Source organism: Odocoileus virginianus, chromosome 19, assembly GCF_023699985.2.
Source record: "Odocoileus virginianus isolate 20LAN1187 ecotype Illinois chromosome 19, Ovbor_1.2, whole genome shotgun sequence".
NCBI lineage: Eukaryota > Metazoa > Chordata > Mammalia > Artiodactyla > Cervidae > Odocoileus > Odocoileus virginianus.
In genome coordinates, this window is record NC_069692.1 from 42,987,304 (window position 1) to 43,008,833 (window position 21,530).

General features: G+C 49.6%; 1 protein-coding gene and 2 pseudogenes across 3 annotated transcripts in view; 2 read left to right on the forward strand and 1 right to left on the reverse strand.

Annotated features, from left to right (window-relative positions):
* The window catches only part of GABRR2 (gamma-aminobutyric acid type A receptor subunit rho2), a 44,839-nt gene that overhangs the window by 5,079 nt on the left and 18,230 nt on the right, over positions 1-21,530 (forward strand). For all 3 annotated transcript variants that reach the window (XM_070450126.1, XM_020877448.2, XM_070450125.1), the window contains exon 2: positions 7,904-8,010. In XM_070450126.1, the coding sequence (XP_070306227.1) occupies positions 7,904-8,010 (107 nt within the window). The remainder of the gene's footprint in view (positions 1-7,903; positions 8,011-21,530) is intronic.
* Positions 1,870-4,764, reverse strand: LOC139029711 (exonuclease 1 pseudogene; annotated as a pseudogene).
* On the forward strand, positions 13,171-13,471 carry LOC110127287 (small ribosomal subunit protein eS21 pseudogene; annotated as a pseudogene).

The window sequence follows — 21,530 nt, forward strand, 5'->3', positions numbered from 1 at the left end:
GGGCTCGGGCATTCGAACTGGGGTGGGCACCCACTGTGAAGGATGGATGCAGGGCGTCCAGCTCACACAAACAGCCCAAGCCTCGGGGTATCAGCAGCCTGAGTTATCAAATGACTGGACCTTTAAGAAAAATGCCAGGTCCTCTGAATGGCACTGGGATGTCAATCTCCCTCTCCCCAGCAATCTCCCTCTCCCCAGCATGCTGGCACGTGAGGACTTTCGCTGCCCTAATCCTCCCCTTCAAACAGAGAAACTGCTGACCCGGAGGGATTTGCTCCCTGCGAGGAGGGGGGTGGGGGGTGCAGCAAGCCGGCTGCCCTCACAATTTAATGTCCGCGATGGGCTAAGCCCTCAGGCTGAGCTCTGCCTGACACCATCCTGGAGTGTCTCTGCTGAGGCTTCTGAACAGCTCTCCAGGGGCTTCCGCGCAGGGAAGCATGCCTGGTCCCGCTCAGCCTCTTGGGGAAGAGACCCAAGAGGGCGGCAGGTCCTTGAAATGACCTCTCTGCGACCACACAAGCTTCTGGGGAATTGACTGAGGTCCCACCTTCCAGCTAAAGGACAGGAAGAGACCACTGGCCTCTCCTCAGAGCGTGCAGCCGCAGACGCCTTGTCCAAAAGCAAGTCTGTTCATGGCTTCTTCCTCCGGCACCCTTCCATGTTTTCCCTCAGCCTTTGGTTAAAGATAAAATTCTTCACAGGATCTTCAAGGCTCTCCCTGGCTGCGCCCTGCAGCCTCGGTCTGTCCATTTCATCCTCACCCCTCCTACCCTTTCTCCAGTTTCAAACAATGGTGCACCCATCCTTCAGCTGGGTCACCTTGCCCTTAGGAGTTCTCAAACTGTGGACATGTTGAGCTGAAAAGCCGATGGGATACCCAGCTGGGAATAATCAGTTAGTAGGATGCGAAGGTCCAGGGCCAGGGACCTAGGCCTCGGAATCATCAGTGAGTGAATGCCAGCTGAAGCCGTTGACAAAGACAGTGTCCGGAGGGAGAGCAGGTGGCTGAGCCGGCCCGAGGACAGAGGCAGGACGGAGGGGCTGCGCGGGGAGGGAGGCTGCAGGGAAGGCGGGGCGAGGGCCGAGGGCCCTGTCCTGGAAGACGAGGCTCTCAGCAGAGGCCGGTGCTCCCTGGCCTTCAGCAAGGATGCCCGCAGGGCCTCGGCTCAGGCCCAAAGGGGAAAGAGGCTCCTGGGACTGAGGCTCCTGCAGCTCTTCGGGAGAGTATTTACTTACTGGGAGGAGGGAGAGATGATTCTTACAACAGAAATGTTCACGGAAGAGGATAGCTGCCACTGTGCCATCCTCACTTTCCAGTGAACTTGGCACGAGGAGGTGGTGGGGTCTGGATGGATCACCTTCTCTGTTTCGGTTCAAGGTGAGAGAGAGTGGGATCCAGTTTGAAGGCTGATGAGAAAGAGCAGTGAGAAGGAGAGAAGGGGAGGAAGTTGGGCCAGGGTGTTTGAGGGCAGAGTTCAAAGGGCTCGGGGAGAAGGGGGGTCAGGCACCTCTGCTGAGCCCCCAGGGACCTCCAGAACCTACAAGGCCGAAGGAAGTGAAGACACGGCTCCTGCTCCTGCTTTCTGAGCTGCCGCCACCCTATCTGCACTTTCTTTTTTTTTTTTTTTTTTTTGTTTTAAAACTATTTATTTTGGCTGCACTGGGTCTTAGTTGCAGCATGAGAACCCTTGGCTGTGGCAAGTGGGATCCAGTTCCTTGATCAGGGGTCGAACCCAGGTCCTCTGCATTGGGTGCAAGGAGTCTTAGCCTCTGGACCACAGGGGAAGTCATAGAGTAGATTTTCCAAAGTTATTTCTCTAGTTAGCTTCTTACAAAAATATAAAAAGCCAAACAAGAACAGTTACACAATTATTATAAAAAATTGTGTTCTATTTAAAATAAATAGCATAGATCTAAGAACAAATCTTTCAGAATGGCCTCATTTCCAAACAGGACTTGAAATTGATAGAGATTCTCTTGCAGGCAACAGTCTCCCAGCTGCTTGCGCTTACTGGAATAGTGCTCTCTGAACACGCATACATTCAGAATTGTTAAATATATCCTCTTCTTCTGGAGTTAGCTGGATGTTATCTTTGACTGGAGACAGGGGATCTGGCTTTTTACAAGAAGGAAGCTTTTCAGAATCTTTTTTAAATACAAAATTTTTCCAGAGTTCATTGATTTTGATCTGCAGTCCTGGCTTGTTCTCGGCATTGTGATGATTTCTCTTACAGATGCTTGATGGCTTCTTGCTCAGCCCACTGGCTCTGGCAGGTACTAAAGGTTTGATCTTGGTTGTAGAAAGATTGTCCACAGAACTGGATTTATACAGCCCAGGAATCTTGTTTCTTAGAAGCGTGTCTTTCTTCGAAAAATGAAACAAGTGTAGCTTGGATTTCTGATTACCTTGTTTATCAAGTGGCTTAAAATTGCAATCAGATTCCTCTGAATCTGAATCCTTACTAGAAGGCTGAGAAAGTTTTGATGCATTTAAATTGTGTGGTGACAAGTCCATGCTTTCCTGAGACTGTGAAGACCAACCCACATCATGTAAGGGATGTGATTCATCACTTGACTCATCACTCTTTAACGGAGCTACATCAGACATCTCAGTATTCTCAGGCAGAGAGGTGGAAGGATCACTCTTTCTACGGAACTGCTGCAATGCTGTGCTTGGAGAGGGGCTCGGAGTTCTTGAAAAATCTCCAAGACTTCCAGACCAACTGAAACAACTTCTTAGTGTCCCCAAGGTGGGTGGTGAGATGGTCCTCGTGAATGTGCTGGTCTTAAAAGACTGAGACTCTTCAGCCATCACAGTCACATCATCTGGAATCTGTTCACCGGAATTATGCAATACAGTGGTATCATCCAACTTCTTGTCCTCTAGACAATCTGGTTCACCTCCATTGGTTTCTTTATCTGTGACAGCAGTTTCAGCTAGAGGCTGGCTGCTTGCTTTCTTTGATATACAGTCAGCAGAATCCAGAGAATTGGAAAAAAACCTGCTTCTGGTGCCTGGAACCACAACTGCACCACTTTCTTCATTTTTCTTCTGTAAAAATGTTGCAAATCTGTTTCTTGTAGTCAGTGGTGTGCTTAAGGTTTTTTTAGCAGTAGTTCCTTCTACCAGGTCAGGCACGAACAGTTCAGAAGAGTTCAATGACTTATTACCTTCACAACTATTTCTCTTGATCTTCTTTGTAAAGGAAGTAGAATATTGATCCAACATATCATCTTCTGACAGCTCTTCACTTCTTGGTCTTTTTACAATGGATGACTTCCTTGGAAGATTTAACCCTTTAGTACTAATCACTTGTTTAATGCCCACAGTACTTGTATTTTCCTTCACCTTTGTAGTATCTGAAACAATATCCAGTTCACGTCTAGGGCAATAATTCCTATGCCAAATGCTATTAATATTAGATGATTTTTGACATGCTTTGTCAGTCCAACTATGACTTCTTGATTGCGCAGGCATGGCAGTGTCTGGATTGTAGTCATCGATCTGCTTGAGAGTGTTTATATCTTTATTCCCAAGTGCTATTTGAAGAGCTATAGAATCATCAACATACTGCCCAGCATAGCTTAGTGTTTTGGGATCACTGTCATCTTCATAGGCATTCAGAGGGATGAGCTTCCTTTTGATGGGATCAAAAACAAGCTGATAGAGGAAGGTATTGTTGGCCCGAATAAATCCTTTGATGTAATCTTCTGGTACTGTTATATTCATCTTGAGATAATGTCCAATTTTCCTGATGACCTTTAAAATATCTGGATTGTTGGCTAGTCTTAGTAGTTTGCAGGCCTTGGCTAATCCAATCCCACGCAGTGATGAAAGATAGTCACAGCCTGAAAGAATGCACATATAACGGAACTTCTCTTCTGTGAACACATCCCCAAGCTGTTTGCACATTCCCAGACGAGCCTGATCAACTTCTAGTCCATTTCCAAACTGGTCCATTTTTAAAATAACCTTTTTACAGCCAAAAGCAAGGAGATCAGAGTCCTCCGTGATTACGGCTTGTACAATGCCAGCCTTGTTAAGATAGGCCAGCTGTGCATCCGCTTCATATGGGGCCACAAGACAGTCTACTCCCTGAGACCGAGCAGCTTTAATTACGTTGTGGGCCATAGTATGTGTGATATTGATAGAACGTGTGAAACATTCTCTGGCTTCTGAGACCTTCCCTTCACGAAGAAGCTGCTTTCCCTTAAGGAGATTGGCTTGTCGTCGTTCTCTTCTAGACTTTTCCACTTCCTTTTTAGAAGGTAAAGTACATCCATCAAATACCAGGATAGGCTTGATCCCATGAGATAGTAACATATTTACAAATTTCATACAAAATCCTACATACTTATCAGTAGGTTCACCTTTGGCTAGCTTTTCTGCACAAGCAACAGCTCCTTTGTGAAGCCAGCAATATGTATCCACAGCTACCACCTGCCCTTTATACTTCCTTATGTGTATAGGTTCAGAAGCTTCTTTGATAAATTGCAGCAATCCATGTATCCCCATAGTGCCAAGTTAAAAGTTTCTCCTAAACGTTTCCTCTTTAGCACAATTAAACAGTGGAGGGGGTCGGGGGTTTTAGGCACAAAGCGTCCTCAGGGGACCGCCCGCGGCATCTGGCAGTACTGACAGCACGACGTCATGGCTCCATCCCGCGTCTCACGAACTGGAAGGGGGGCCCACACGCCCTTTCCAGAAGACACGTTCCTTTGGCCTGGGCCGCCGCGCGCCAGCCGGCAGCGCCAAAAGCTAGGAGCAAGGACCCTATCTGCACTTTCTACCTGGTGCCTCACCGGCGTCTGGAAATCGAGATGGCTCCTAAGAATCTGATGCACCATCATCTCCACAAACATGCCGCTCCCCTGGTTTTCATCATCTTAGCAAATGTTTCCACCATTCACCCAGGTGCTTGTCATGAAACTGGGCCATCCTTGCCTCTCTGTTTCCGCCATCCCCATCCCCAAGCCATCAGCAAGGTCTTTCTGCCTCCCTCAAACCTGATCAGTCCTCTACACCCTCACCGCTCACTGCCCTAACCCAGGTGCCGTGTTCTCGCAGTAAAAGCCTTCTAATGGTTTCCTGCTTCTTCTCTGCCCTTCCGCCATCGCTTCTACCTGAGTGATCTTCTCAGCTGTTAATCCAGACCTTGTGACCCCCTGCTCAGAATTCCCACGGGTTTCCCCTCTCAGGGTCATACATCCGGGGGCCTCAGGCCTCAGACGTCCCTGGCCTCGTCTCCCACCTCCTTTCTCACTGCTTTCCTCCTCCTCATTCTCTATTCACTGCTCTTACTGTTCCACACACAAGACTCACCTCAGGACATTTGCACCTGCTGGTCCCTCTCTCAGGATGCACTCTCTTCAGCTCCTCTCACGGCTCACCTTCTCTCCAGGGCTCACAAGGCTTCCTGGACCACCCTCTCCCCCAGCCCGTCTCTCTCTCCTTCCTTACTCTGCTTTATTCTATGTTTATGGCACTTACTTTGTGAGGCCATATTATTTCTCTCTCCATTTGTTTACTGTCTGTTTATCAGCTCTGTGGGGGGAATGAGTGTCTGTCCTGCCATGCCTTGAGCGAGGAGTATTTGGACAGAGTGGATGCTCCGTAGGAATGTGCTGAGAAAATAAATTTCAGTCCAGGAATCAAAGAATCATGCAATGAGAGAGCAGGATGGCTGTCTATATTGTCCAGCAAAGACATTTTCCTCTACCCTGCCAGGTTCTTCTGGCTGGCATAAGAGTTAAATGGACAGGAGAGAACTTAACAGGAGAAAATCAAGCAAAAGTTTAATAATCTGCATCCATGGGACAGACCCAGGAAAAACGAGTAATTCTCCCGGTGGCCAAGCCCTCACATTAAATACCGTCTTCAGCTAAAGACAGAGGAGGATGTTGGGGGTAGTGGTTTAGGACTTCAGTCAGGAGGAAGGCAATTCACCTGAAGATGGGAAGAGAAATGTTTGTAAAGCAGTGATGTGCCAGGCTGTGCAGACAATGGGACAAGGTGGACGCTGACCTCCAGGCCCTGCAGACTTTCTCCACCACCCCCACCCTCTATTCTTTGCAGACATCTCTGGTGACAGCTCTGTTCTAGGAACAGACCCTCTGCACAAATTCTTTTAGGCATGCTGCATGCGAAGTTGCTTCAATTGTGTCTGAGTCTTGGCAACCCCACCGACTGCAGCCCGCCAGGCTCTTTAGTCCATGGGATACTCTAGACAAGAATACTGGAGTGGGTTGCCATTTCCTTGACCTCCCATCAAATAATACCATCTGCGCAGAGCTGAGAGAATGAAATTTAAGGATTTCATAGGAAGATGTCTCAATGAACAGGACCCCGAGACAGGAAATGTATCACTCTTCTCTTAACAGAATTTAAACAGGAAATATGCTTGTTTCTCTAAAAAGTCAATGAAGTGTGATAAGAACACAGAGAGCTAATAGGGGTGTATATAAATGAACAACAGACATTCAGAAACAAAGTCTCTTCCTTGATTTCTAAAACCCTTCAATACCTAACACATTACAGATAGTATTATAGTAACACTGATTTCTTATAAGGTTATCTCCTTCCATCAAGAATTAAACCTCAGGGAGTTTCCTGGTGGATTAGTGGTGAGGATTCTGGATTTCCACTGCTGGGGCCCACGTTCCATCCCTATTGGGGAACTTTGAGGTCTTATAAGCCTCACAGTATGGCCAGAAAAAAAAATTAAAACTCACATTCCATCAGCCCCAAATATTCAAATAACCTGCTAGTTTGCCTGCCTTCCTTCCTCTCCATTTTATTCTCCCTCTTATTATGTTTCCTGTCTAGTGATCATCCTGTAAGTAGCATATCGCTTTGGAATATTTGGAACTTGACTGCTCTAGGATTATGTGTGGTTGTGGTGGGAAAAAATATATGGAAAGAATGAGTGTGAGTGAGGCCAGAATCACGCCTTTGTCCTCTGGGTTACAGGAAGGATGGGCAGCGGGGTCTGCCGTCCTGGCTGGACGGGTCGGGCACTTCTGTGCCCAGCTGAGGCCTCCACGCCCGCTGGCTGTGAACGGTCTGTCCTCCTGAGGGGTGAGGCTCTCGCCGCCAGGGGGGCTTCTGCAGCTGCCAGCTGGACTGATGTGAGGAATAGCAGGTCTGGCTAGGATCAAACCAGCCTGCTACAACTTTAACTCTATTTATCTCAGAATTTTACGTATCACAAAACCAATATTATAACAACATTGAAAAGATGTTTGTAAGTTAATTGATTTATTTGGTTAATTTTTGGCTGCCCTGGGTCTTTGCCGCTGCAAGCGTGCTTCCTCCAGTGGCAGCAAGCCGCTAGTGCCTCCCTTGAGCTTCATTGGGGTGGCTTCTCTTGTTGCTGAGCACTGGCTCTAGGACGTGCGGCTTAATATTTGTGGTACGTGGGCTTAGTTGCTCTGTAGCGTGTGGGATCTTCCTGGATCAGGATATGTCTCCTGCATTAGTAGGCAGATTCTTAACCACTGGACCACCAGGGAAATTCCTAAAGAGCTATTTCAAAAGGAAAAAAAACAACAACAACCATAAACCATTCAACCCAAGCATTGGTCATCCAATCATGACTTTTGGCAAGACAGTTAGGAGCTTGCCAAGGGAGAATGGGGTCCTGTCTGGGAGGGATCTGTTTTAGAAGCCTCTGGAAGGGCCAGGCCCTTAGGTCAGCCTGTCGGTGAGGGCGGGGTGCTGAGGGCAAGCGGGGGTGCGGGAGCCTGGATCCTTTATCTCTCAACCTCCCTTCAGGGGAGAAAGAGACAGTAAGATGGGGGGAAAGTGTCTAACAGGTAGATTCTGCAGGAAGTAATCTCCCCAAATCATCTCACACAACGCCTCGGTGGGCGGATGGAAAATGTTTCTTGCCTGTCTTTGCAGTCACCTGTATAAGAAGAACCCCGATATGACCAAAATCCGACATGGAAAACCTCAGCCACTTCTCAGAGTGGATGACCACGATTTCACCATGAGGCCCGCCTTTGGAGGTAAGATGTGTCCGCCCACCTTCAGCCCTCTGGGGCCGGATCCCAGGACTGCCTCCTGCTGGGTCCCCTCAGGCACAGCCCTGCCCCTGGGGGAGGGGGCGTGGCTTGAGTTTCCCAGTTGGCGGAGCCCAACTCACTAACCATCCCCTGGAGCAAAGCGATGGAAGGAAGTGAGTGTTGAGCAGAGGCGCTGGGGACGGTGAAGCTGTTTACTTTCTCAAAGGCCTAGCCCTGCTGCTGCCAACTTGCCTCTCTTAAAAGAATAAGAGCAGGCGGGAGGTTTTGCACAGAAGATGACTCTGTTCTCTGCTGCCCCTTGCCTGGCTGGGAATTTGGGTTTCTGAGGGGGGCCACCTGCTTGCCCATGCAGCAACCATTTAACCCCTCGCAGGAACTTCCCTGGTGGTCCAGGGGTTAAGATTCCACGCTCCCAGTGCAGAGGGAGGGGGCTCAGTCCCTGGTTGGGGAGCTAAGATCCCGTATGCCACACAGTGCGGCCAAAAAAGAAAAAAAGATCTTAAAAAAAGAAAACCCCCAAAACAATTTAACCCCTTGCAAAGGCCCCTTGCAGACTTGACCCCAAAAGAGTTTCCCTGCTCTGGGGGGTCCAGCAGGGGTGGCATGGAAGGTGGCTGCCCCTCCCAGGAACTGGAGAAAAATGCCACAGGGAGAGAGGAGCCTGGACAGGGGCCAACCGTCTGCACCGACAGGGCAGGGGGAAGGATGGGACTCACAAGATGCATGAGACACAGGCCCAGGCACCCCTTGTGCACGTGGGGAAACTGAGGCCCAGAGCAAGGCAGCTGATACACCCTGCCAGAGAGACCCTGGCAGGCTGGTCTCTATTCCCCTTTATCTCGCTCTTGAACTTCCCTCGGGTGCCAACATCCTCCTGGGGCGGCAGGAAGGAGCAGGAATGACTTGTGAGCAAGCCACCGACCCTCTGCCTGTGGTTTGTGAAGTGGGGGAAGTAATCCCTCCGTCTGCAGGGGCTGTCAGGATTAAACGAGATGATGTATGTAAAGCCCCTGGCACCTACGGGTTCTCGGCCCCTTAGAAAAAGCCAGCTGTCAGGCCTCCCTCTTGTGTGACTGTGAGGGGATTAGGATGTTAATTTATCCCCGGGGCCTTTGCATTTTCAAAGCCTCTCACTCAGCTCCCTGAGCTCTGACACCTGCCAAGCAGGAGGAGAAAGCAGGCGGCCAGTCACTGCCTCTTCTTCCTGCTGGGACAGAAAGCTGCTCAGCCAGGCATCCCGCTGCCCTCGAGGGCTTGCTCTGAGTAATGCCACCAGGGAATTTCATGAACTTCAGTAACATTTTCCTGAGTAAGCAGCTCTAAAATTAGCTGGAAGTGCTCCAGGAGGTCCAAGCGAGATGATATCCTATAAGCAGAAAGCTCCTCTTTGTTTTTCTTCTAGAGCAGGGGTCCCCAACCTCTAGGATCTAATGCCTGGTGATCTGAGGTGGAGCTGATGGCGTAATAATAGAAATGAAGTGTACAATAAATGTAACGTGCTTGAATCATCCAGAAGCCTCCCCTGTCCGTGGAAAAACTGTCTTCCGTGAAACCAATATCTGGTGTCAAGGTGGCTGGGGACCCCTGTTCTAGAGGAGGAGCTGAGATGCAGAGGGTCAGCAGGTGACTGGGACAAGGTTGCCAAACAATAGCATTAATGCCAACGCACAATTCTTGCTGACTTCCGTGCCAGGCACCATTCTAATCAGGGCACTTACAGACGTGATCTTACTTCAGTCCTCACAACTCCGTGAAGTAGACATAATTATGAAGTAGATACTGTTATGCCTAGCTGAGGAACGTGAGGTGTGGAGAGGTGAGGTGACGCCCACGTCACACAGCTGCTGACCCACCTCCTGGGTGGGTCTCTTTCTTGCCTCCTCTGACCTGCGTGTCCTCCACTGCTAGGCGGAGGAGGCATAGGGTTTAGGGCTCACAAACAATACTCCTAGGGGCCTCTACAAAGATTTTATTTTAAAGTCAGAAGAAAAAAATAAAATTTTAGGTAGAATAAAATGTTAATGTATAATACTAATATATTCATCTTTATGCCAAGACTTTTGAAAGTGACTGCTCTGGTGGAAGGGCCCATGAAGGCAAGAGCCCAGGGTCCTCAGAAGTCACAGCGTGGCAGCCCTCGGGCAGAGCACGGTCCTGTGGGGCAGCTGCGTGCGTCTGCGTGCGAGTGACCTTCCCAGTCACGCCTTGGAGCTTTCTCATGGAGGCTGTTGTTGCCGGCAGGAGCCTGAGCCGTCACCTGGTCAGGACCTTCAGTTTGCAGAAGAGCCTGGGCCCCAGAGGGTTAAGTGAGAAGCACAGAGCAACTGGAGGCAGAACTTGGGTTTCTTCTGTGATGTCAGATGCAGAAGTGAAAGCCTCATAAAACCACCCTCCTCCTCTGGGAGAAAGCCAGGAGCTAGCTCTCACTCAGCGAGTGAAATCCTGCCACGTTCTCAGAAAACCCAGCTCTGAGGAGAATCATCCAACAGGCTGCAGCCCCCGTCAGGGAGCTCCTTCCTCAAGCCACGTTCGGGGAGCAAACTGGACTTCCTGTATTCTGATCCCTGCACGTGCTGGGCCCATCAGCTGGACTTCCCCAGAGTATGAAGGATCAGGACCGTCCCCTGCCCCTGCCCGAGTAAGCCTCCGAGGCTGGGGAAGGCCCTGATTTCAGGGAAAGCTGCTGGAGAAGGAGGTGTCACCTCCAGCAGGTCCGATAAGACCTTTACACCTCAGCGGACACATCTCAGTCACCGCGGCAAAGGGTGGGAGCGCTCCTCCTTCCTCCCAGCTCCCTCCCCCAGGGCAGCTGGTCCTTGGGCCACATTTCCTTCCCTACAGGGAGGGCTATCCTGGAGGTCTAGATGGTACTTGAATGAAGTAGGACTAGGGGAACTCATGATGAGGTACACATACATGAACTCAGAAATAGCTTTGCAGCTGGAGGGGTCCTGACCAAGCAGGCTGGGTGGGGCCGTCACAGGAGGGGGCTTCCCACTGCCCAGGGCTCCAACGATCGTCACAATCCACGGCCCTGGGGCCTCTGTGGATGGTTTAGAGCCCAGAAGCTGTCTCCGCCAGTGCTCCTGACGGGGTCCACCCAGCCCCTCACTCCTGGGCAGGAGTACTGGCTGGTGGTGGGTGTGGCTCTGAGGAAGGAGGCTGACAGACAGCACATAGGTGACCCTGTCCAAGTAAGAGCAAGCCTGCCTTCTTCGGGGGCAGCCACGTGCCAGGCCCCCAGTCCAAAGCAGAGCCTCAGCCCAAGCGGCCCTAATGCAGGTCCAGCCTAACACACCCCCCTTAGCAGCCACATAATGCAGGTCCAGCCTAACACACCCCCCTTAGCAGCCACATAATGCAGGTCCAGCCTAACACACCCCCCTTAGCAGCCACATAATGCAGGTCCAGCCTAACACACCCCCCTTAGCAGCCACATAATGCAGGTCCAGCCTAACACACCCCCCTTAGCAGCCGTGCATACTCAGCAGGCCACACCCACAGGGTGCGCTTTAAGAGTCAAGGGGTATGTATTCCCATTCCTGTCTTCTCTTTCTAACTTGTGTCTCCAATAGGGGCTTCCCTGTGGACTGATATTTAAAAATAACTGATAGAGAGGAATTTGCCTAAGACTAGATACCCCTTGGATGACCTTTTCAGTCTGAAAAAAGAAAAGATTAAAAATCTAGCAGCTTCCTAATAATCCCAGGGATCAGTTGAAACAAAAATATCTTGTCTAAGCTCCCAGCTGCCTGGTTCGGTAGTGTGTCCTGGTTAGGAGAACATGCAGGGGCCTGCCTGGGGTTTCCCTTCCATTTGTTAGAAAAAGTGAAATGCTTAGCTTTTTAAAATTAAATTTTAATGTTTAAAAAATTGAGTGTAAAACATACAGAACATATAACTTACAAGCTCAGTCATTTCAAGCGTATAGTTCAGTGGCCAAACCACATTCACATTGTTGTCCAACCATCACCAGCATCCGTGTCTAGAGCTTTTTCATCTTCCCAAACCGAAACTCCATTGAACAATAACTCTACTCCCTGCTTCCCCTGTCCCCGAGGACCACCATTCTACTTTCTGTCTCTGAATTTGACTGCTCTAGGCCCCTCGTGTCAGTGGAATTATATAGTACTTGTTCTTTTGTGACTGGCTGATCCATTCAGCGTTGTCTTCAATGTTCACCCATGTTGTGTGGCAAGATTCCTTTCTTTTTTAAGGCCAAACAATAGTCTGTTGTATGAATATATCACATCCTGTTTACCCACGTATCTGTCAATGGACATTTGGATTATTCCTTCCTTTTGGGTATTGGGAAAAAAATCTGCCATGAACATGTGTGTACAACATCTCTTCAAGACCCTGTTTTCAATTTGGGGGTTTAGGGCTTCCCAGGTGGTTCAGATGGTAAAGTGTCTGCCTGCAATGTAGGAGACCCGGGTTCCATCCCTGGGTTGGGAAGATCCCCTGGAGAAGGAAATGGCACCCCACTCCAGGACTCTTGCCTGGAAAATTCCATGGATGGAGGAGCCTGGTGGGCTACAGTCCATGGGGCCGCAAGTCGGACTCGATTGAGCGACTTCACTTTCACTGTATACCCAGAAATGGAATTGCTGGAACCCATAGTAGTTCTATGTTTAATTTTAGGAGGAGCCCTCATACTTTTTTCTATAGCAGCTACATCATTTCACCTTTTCACCAGCACAATGCTGATTCTATATAAAAATTTTTTTTGTCAAGTGGCATGTGAGAACTTAGTTCTCCGATCAGGGACTGAACCCACACGCCTTGCAGTGGCTGTGTGGTCTTAACCACTGGACCCCCAGTGAGTCCCACATGGTTCTGGTTTTTAATTCAAACTGTAGAAGTGGGGGACTTCCCAGGTGGTGCTAGTGGTAAAGAATCTGCCTGCCAATGCAGGAGACTAAAGAGACATGGGTTTGATCCCTGGGTTGGTAAGATCCCCTGGAGAAGGGCATGGCAACCCACTCCAGTATTCTTGCCTGGAGAATCCCATGGACAGAGAAGCCTGGTGGGCTACAGTTCATAGGGTTATAAAGAGTCAGACACGGCTGAAGCGACTTAGCACGCACGCACGTATGTAAAAGTGGGAGGAACTTTCTGCCCTGGCTCTCATCGTGGTGCCGACGCTTGCTCAACATGCAGAACGACGCCGGTGGGTTCGTGGACCGGAAATGCTCCGCCAGCAACTATCATAGGCGCTAAGGACCACGCGTCCATCCAGATGGACGTGGCCGAGGTTGACAAGGTGACAGGCAGGTTCAACGGCCAGTTCAAAACCTACGCTATCTGCGGGGCCGTTCGCAGGATGGGTGAGTCAGATGACTCCATTCTCCGGCTGGCCAAGGCCGACGGCATCGTCTCAAAGAACTTTTAACTGAAGAGGATCCCGGACAGGGAATATTTGTTATAAATAAATAGTGAAAACCTAAAAAAAAAAAGTGGGAGGTAGAGGATGGACGTAATGTCATCGTGGATTCTTTTGAATTAAACCCAAGGAGCTTGTCAGGATGGTGGGCAAGTGGCCACAACGTAGGTTAGGTCCTCCAACCAAAATACTTTCATTTTTATTCTTAAGACAAATACGGAGCTGATTCGTGTGAAGCAGGGTCGGTGGCACTTGGGGACCCAGCAGTGAGCAGGACAGCCACAGTTCTTGGAGCGTTAATGCTCTGGTCGGGGAGACCAGTGTTAATGAAGTCTTCACATCAAGACGTCACATTACGGAGAACTGCTGGAAGGACAGAGGAGCCGTAGGGTGGGCGCAACAGGGCTGGTTGTGGGCACCAGGGGAGGGCTGCCTCCAGGAGTCCAGGAGGAGGAAGGCCAAGGAGCCTTGCTGGACACGGCACGGGTTCAGTCACTTCTCTTGACTCCTGGCATGCCAGAGTGTCATCCCAAGAATGACATCCCACGAAGCGTCTATAGGTGAAACAGAAATGACTCAGTTCAGTCACGTATTACAGAAGCAATGGAGAGCATCTCGGCTGATGGAGGGGGAGTTACGTGGTCAGTTCTGTCCAGAGAGACAATCAGAGATGCCTGCATTCAAGAGGCGATGCTCGTAAAGAGGAAAGATGCAGTGGGGCTGAGTCCAGTGTGTGGAGAGAGGAAGAGGGGGCCACGGCGAAGGTGCTCATGGTTAACAGGAGCCTGGCATTGGAATGCAAGCCGCGCGCGCGCGCTTGTGTGTGTGTGTGTGTGTGTGTAGGCAGTGCACCTGGGTGTCCACAGGCACGTACTGGGTGCTGCTGTGGGTGGAAATAGGGCTGCTCAGAGCTGGGCCATTCTCCCCACCCCGTCTTGGGCCAGCCAGAGCTCCCAGAAGCCTGAGTTCCAAGGTTGGGGTTGGCCTTCTGGGTTGACATGAAGGTGTATTGGTCAAAGCAGTAGGGCAGGATATATGCCATCTTGCAGTTTCTTAGCTTGACTTGTAACCTTTAGGTATTCAAGCATGTGGCATCTGGATTTCTGATTGTGCTCCTGCCTGGGGGGTGGGTGTGTACATGTGGATGCTGCCCTTAGTGGTCAGCTGCCCACACAGAGTAGGGTGGAGTCTTGGTCTGGAGGGGCCATGTCTGGATGGCTGAGATTGAGTGAGTCTGGAAAGAAGGGGTCGGGAAGCCCAGCCTGTGATCAGGGGCAGGTCGGGGCAGTGGCTGGGCCCATAGCACACCCCGCTTCCCCCATATAACTTCTAGAGCACAGGAGAAATCTTCCTGTGCTATATCCAAATAACAAAGGGCTGGACATAGCAGACGGGGCAGCAGACATTGGCTCCCGTGCTTCCTTGAGATAATTGCAAATCTCATGCTTCTGGCCTTCATTTAGTGAACCTGCCAAAGTTCGGTAGCTCTTTCTCCGGCTATTCAGGCAGTGGGCTCTGGGGCCCTTGCTGATTTTGCCCCCCTCCCTCCTGCCCCTTTCCCCCTCTTGATCAACCAAGTTGAATCAAGTCTCTCAGATCTGCCCCTCCCTCCCCACGCAACCCCCTCACCCCACACATTTCTCAGCCCCTTGTTGCAGGATGGAAAAATCTTAGACGTTATAATGGTTGTGGCCCTCGAAAGCCCCACCACCCCCGACACAGTCTTATTCTTTGGTGTTTAAGTGTGAATGAATTCATAAACTGAAATCTGTTAAATTGTCTCTTTGGTGGATGATCATGATAAGAAGGCTGGACACCCTGCTGACACCCACACCACGGCCCTCACACTACCTCTTGTCACCAAATTCACCTCCTGGAAACATCCCCTTCCTGGCGCTGCTCCCTTGGGAACTTCAGGGAGTCCCATCTTCTACGGGATGAAGTACAGCCCCCGCCTCTCCCCTCTGAGTCCCAAGAACTTCCACGGTCTGGCCAAATACCTCCCCAGCTCACCTCCCCTGGTGGAAGCAAGCTACCTCAGGAACTGCCTTACCTCTCACCTCTCGTGTCTTAGAAGGCTCTCTCACATCCCTGCAGAGTCTGCTCCGAGCATCACTCCATGGAGGCCCCCTGTGCAGTCCTGCTTCATCCGACGGCCCGTCCCTGCCCAGAGCCCCCAGTTAATGCCTTTCCTCTAGCATGAAACATCGCCTGGCTATTTGGAACTGTACTGAAACTGCCCAACTCAGATTGGGACCTGAACCCACTGTCTTTAAGTTGAAATCACACCCCTATTCTCAAGGCTGACTGAATCTCAGGTTCTCAATATCTCATTTCAGAAAGAATTCAGTGAGAGACAAAGTGATGGGTAAGAAGTGGATTTATTTAGAGACACATGCCATAGACAGAATATGATCCATCTCGAAAGATGAGACTGGTCATGGCAGGAATATAGTTCACAGAGGATAGGCCATCTCAGAAGGTGAGAGTCCCCGAAATGTGGGGTGGGTAGATTTCATGGGCAGGGTAATTTCATAGGCTAATGAGTGGGAGGACAGGATTATTTCAACTGTTTTGGAGAAGGTGTGGAAATTTCCAGGAATTGGGCCACCACCCACTTTTTAGTCTTTTATGGTCAGCCTTGGAACTATCATGGCGCTGGTGGGAGTGTAATTTAGCTAATGTATTACAGTGAGCATATGGTGTGGCTCAAGGCCCACTGGAAATCGAATCTTCTGCCATGTTGGACCTAGTTGGTTCTGACCAGTTTTTGTCAGGTCTTCAACAGTTATGTCATTCTTTTAAAGATTGTACCCTGTCCCCTTCCCTCCTATTTCAATAAGACCTTTTTCTTCTTTGAAATCATCACACAGACTCATTCTTCCAATCACTTATTGATTAATTAATTTGTTCACAGCACTGTGGTTAAGAACATGGGCTGTATAATTCTGGTGTCTGGCTATTCACTCCTATGTAACCAGCTACCCCGGTTGTGACCTTTAGGTCACAGGCTATTTCTGCTCACAAATCAGGTTGTGTTCAGTGGGTCAGTTCTCAGGGGAATGCAGTCAGATGGTGGCAGAGAGTGGCCTTGTCCGGGAGGAAAGTCTCCTCTACCCTTCTAGGTTCTTCTGGCTGGTCTAAGAATTAAGTTTGCGTGAGACTGATCCACCAGAGAAAGTCAAACAAGTTTAGTAAGCTCTACCGTGGGAACAGGCCCTCTGTGTAAATTACATAAGGCAGTTAGTATGTGAGTGTATTAGTCGCTCAGTCGTGTCCAGCTCTTTGTAACCCCATGGACTGTAACCTGCCAGGCTCCTCTGTCCATGGAATTCTCCAGGCAAGGATACTGAAGAGGGTAACCAGTCCCTTCTCCAGGGGATCTTCCTGACCCAGGGATCAAATGAGTCTCCTGCATTACAGGTGGATTCTTCACCATCTGAGTCACCAGGGAAGCCAAGGCAGTTAGATGGAAAGTCAAAATTTCTTCCTGAGTCTTTCCGGCTTCGATTGTTTTCAGCTCAAAATAATGCATATGCCAAAGAGACATTGTGGGCTGGCAAGTTTGCTCCTCACAGGGTCATCCCAAAAGTGTCTTCCTTCTCATGTCTGGCGCCACGGGTGGAGAGATGTCAAAGCTAGGCCTGGGGCAGCTGGGGCTCCTTGGGCATCAGGGCATTGTTCTCACCATTCCCTCTCTCTAGTCTCTAATTCGGCCACCTGACAGCAGAAGAGAAACCAGCAGAAACTGGAAGTCTCACAGCGTTATTAGTCCTGATGCGTTCTGGTCTTTGAATTGACCACAGAGGTCCAATCAGATTCAAAGGGAGAGGAATAGACTTGTGTTAGGAGGCGTGTTGAAGGATTTACAGACATCTTGTAAAACCATTATACTGGGGCCACCCTGCCTTGCTTAGTCCAGACCCCGGCTCTGCCTCTTAACAACTGTGTGGCTAGGGCAAATTCTTGAATCCTTAGAGCAACCTCAGTGAAGATTATGTGTGGAGTTTTCAGCAAAGTGCGTGACACATAAGAAGTGCTCGAGAAACATTAACTGTTTTTATTGACTGAGAATGCTCCGGTCAGCAAAAGGCATTCATTAAAGAGGGGGTTCTGGGACAACTTCCTTCTGGTTGTGCCTTCCACTGGCTGGGACTTCCATTCCCAGACTTCCATCTCTAGTCCTCAGGTTCTTGCCTATGGAATGGAGGTAATTCCAGTACCTGCCTCAGCAGGTTGTCGTGAGGGTGAAACCCAGGTGTCCTACAGAAAGCGCTGAACAAAGGCAGTGAGCAGAGAGCGTGCGCCTGGGGACATGGGGACAGTGGGTGGGCCACGCATCAGACGCTGCATGCTGACATGCGATGAAGACCTGGCTCCTGGCCCGGGGGGGTGTGCGGCCCAGCCTCCTAGACACACGGCACACTGTCCGTTAGGGCCTGTCCCGGGAGATGGGCTCGTACTGTTCCTGCCACCATGATCTGTTCTACTCACGAAACTTCCGAGTCTGATGTGTGGGTTTTCTGCTCCAAAGAGTTCTCCTATTGTCTGTGGATACCAGCTGCATGTCCTACAATTTAATTTGGTTCTAACACTACCTAGGGCCCCCCTGGTGGTTCAAGAGGTAAAGAAGCTCCCTGCCATGCAGGAGACTTGCAGAAGAAGCGAGTTCACTCCCTGGGTTGGGAAGATCCCCTGGAGAAGCGCATGGCAACCCGTCCAGTATTCTTGCTTGGAAAATTTCATGGACAGTGGACCCTGGCGGGCTGCAGTCCACGGGGTTGCTAAAGAGTCGGATACGACTCAATGACTAAACAACGATGACAACAAGGGTTAGCACAGACTCCGCAGGTTAAGGGCTCAGACCCACAGACGTCAATCATCAGACCCACTTCAGACATCAGTCACCAGAAGCGGGTCCCCAGTTATCTAAACTTCTCTCCGACGTGGCTGCAAAACTGGAGTTCCCACAACCCCCTGCTAATTTGCTAGAGTGGCTTGTAGAATCAGGGAACACATTATCTACTGTCTCCAGTTTATTATAAAGAACATTATAAAAGATACAGAGGGACAGAGGACGAGGCAGGGCGTAGGGTGAGGACCGGAAGGGTCGCGAGCCCAGGAGCCTCTGTCCCATGCAGTTGGGGCGCACCATCTTCCCTGAAGTGTTCACCAGGACTCTCACTGAACCTGGCTGCTCAGGGGTTTTATTTTTTTTTGTTTAGGGGTTTTAATGGAGGTTCCATTGTGCGGACATGATTGATGAGCTCATTGGCCACTGCTGGTTAATTCAACCTCCAGGCCCTCCCCTCCCCAGAGGTTGGGGGGTTGGGCTGAAATTCCAACCATCTAATCACCCGGCTGTCTCCTTAATAACCAGTCCCCACCCTGAAACTGAGAGCTAACCGAGGGTCACCGCTCTAGCTTAAACTCAGGTGTGGTTTGTTATGAACAAAAGGATACTCCTTTTACCCCTATCACTTAGGAAGCTACAGGAGTTTCAGGAGCTCTGTGCCAGGAACTGGGGCTGAAAACCAAATAAATATTTCTTATTATATCATATCTTAACATATCATAATATCCCAACTGTGGTGTCACTTCACAAGGTTACTTCCTAGTGACATCTCCAGGTGGACTGTCTCCAGTGTGATGCCTTCCTTGGGATTTTCCAGGGTAATTGAGACACATGATCTTCACCTGGTATACTTTCTCTCCACTGCTATTTAAGGAGCCCTCTTTATGGGGCACCCAGACTGTGAGTGGAGACCCTCCTGAGTGCTTTCTTCTGTGGCCTTCCTCCTAGGAGGGGTTCAAGCCCTGGATTTCCAAGCCACAGGAGTCTGGCCACCAAGGCCCCCCATTCAGCTGCTCAAGCTGAGGCCCATGGAACCAGCTCAAAGCAAGGGCGTGCCTAGTTTTGGAGCTGTGGCCTCTTCCCCTGAATGCTTCTTGGATCTCCCCGGCCGCTTCCACACGGGGGGCGCGGTCTATGCTTCACTGTTGCGGTTAACAACTCTCTTTGGTTGGAGAGCCACAGCTGGAGAGGAAGTCGGCCTTCTGGGGCTCCAGCAGCTTTCTTCCCTCAGCGGAGACCCCTCTGACTTCTCCGCAGTGTCCTTGGCCCCCACCTTCCGGAGCACAAACCCTAGCTTACACCCACACCCTGCTCCTGTTACCAAACTGAACTTGAGTCCACTTACAGTGAAGCTAGTTTATTGATGCTGCTTGTTGTGAAAGGCAGCTCGTGCTCCGAAGACCTGCCTTCCCCACTCGCTTTCAGGGAAGGGTGTTTAAAGGCAGCCATTTGGAGTAAGGGTTGCAGCTTGTAGAACTTTCTTCTGTTTGGTAGTTAGTGAGGTAACATGAAAATGCTTTGGGAATCTTATAAAGTCAGCCTTCTGGTTCCAACCAGTCTGCATGTAGTCACCATCCTCCACTTGGGTGGAGGCCTTAGTTTCTGTAGAATAACTCGAACATATGGGTCAGATAACTATATATATCCTGTGAAGAAGAACGAGAACTCTCTTTTTTTAAAAGATCAGTTCAGTTCAATTGCTCAGTCATGTCCGACTCTTTGCAATCCATGGACTGCAGCATACCAGTCTTCCCTGTTGATCACCAACTCTCGGAGCCTGCTCAAAATAAAGTCCATCGAGTCGGTGATGCCATCCAACCATCTCATGCTCTGTTGTCCCCTTCTCCTCCTGCCCTCAATCTTTCACAGCATCAGGGTCTCTTCAAATGAGTCAGTTCTTCACATCAGGTGACCAAACTATTGGAGTTTCAGCTTCAGCATCAGTCCTTCCAGTGAACACCCAGGACTGATCTCCTTTAGGATGGACTGGTTGGATCTCCTTGCAGTCCAAGGGACTCTCAAGAGTCTTCTCCAACACCACAGTTCAAAAGCATGAATTCTTCGGCACTCAGCTTTCTTTATGGTCCAGCTCCCACATCCATACTTGACTACTGGAAAAATCATAGCTTTGACTAGACAGACCTTTGTTGGCAAAGTAATGTCTCTGCTTTTTAAAATGCTGTCTAAGTTGGTCATAGCTTTTCTTACAAGGAGCAAGCATCTTTTAATTTCATGGCTGCAATCACCATCTGCAATGATTTTGGAGCCCCCCAAAATAAAGTCAGCCACTGTCTCCCCATCTATTTCCCATGAAGTGACAGGACCAGATGCCATGATCTTAGTTTTCTGAATGTTGAGCTTTAAGCCAACTTTTTCACTCTCCTCTCTCACTTTCTCAAGAGGCTCTTTAGTTCTTCTTCACTTTCTGCCATAAGGGTGGTATCATCTGCATATCTGAGGTTATTGATTTCTCTCAGCAGTGTTGATTCCAGCTTGTGCTTCCTCCAGCCCAGCATTTCTCATGATGTACTCTGCATATAAGTTAAATAAGCAGGGTGACAATATACAGCCTCGATGTACTCCTTTTCCTATTTGGAACCAGTCTGTTGGTCCATGACCAGTTCTAACTGTTGCTTCCTGACCTGCATACAGGTTTTTCAAGAGGCAGGTCAGGTGGTCTGGTATTCCCATCTCTTTCAGAATTTTCCACAGTTTGTTGTGATCCACACAGATATTTAAAGGTATAAATAAAGATACTTACCTTTATTTTGGCTGAGCTGCAAGCACACTCAGTTTCCTGACCAGGGATCGAACCCAGTTAAAGTGCCGGGTCCTAACCACTGGACCACCAGGGAAGTCCCAAACCTCTGTTTTATTGATGAACTATTGTTTAAACTATCACTACTTTTCTTGCTTGACTGGTCTTCCTTCACTTCTGTATTCTTTCACTTCCCTAATTAGTAACTTCTTGAGTCTGCTCTTTAGAACTCTATGAAGGCCTAGGAGAATGAAGTCTTTTTCTACAAAAATAGAAACCGGGTGCATAGTGGGGCTCTGTACCTAAGAAGACCCTGATCAGTTTCAGTTTTTACTCCTCTTTGCTATTCTTCAGCCCTGGGGGGAACAAGGGCGGGACAAGAAAGGGAGCACGGGGTTGGATAGAGAGGGTCATCATGAGCTCAGCAGGGGGACTCGGTTCCATCCTTCCCCTAAGATTAACCTTCTCTCCCTAGCCCCTTCCTCAGACGGCCTTTTTCCTAC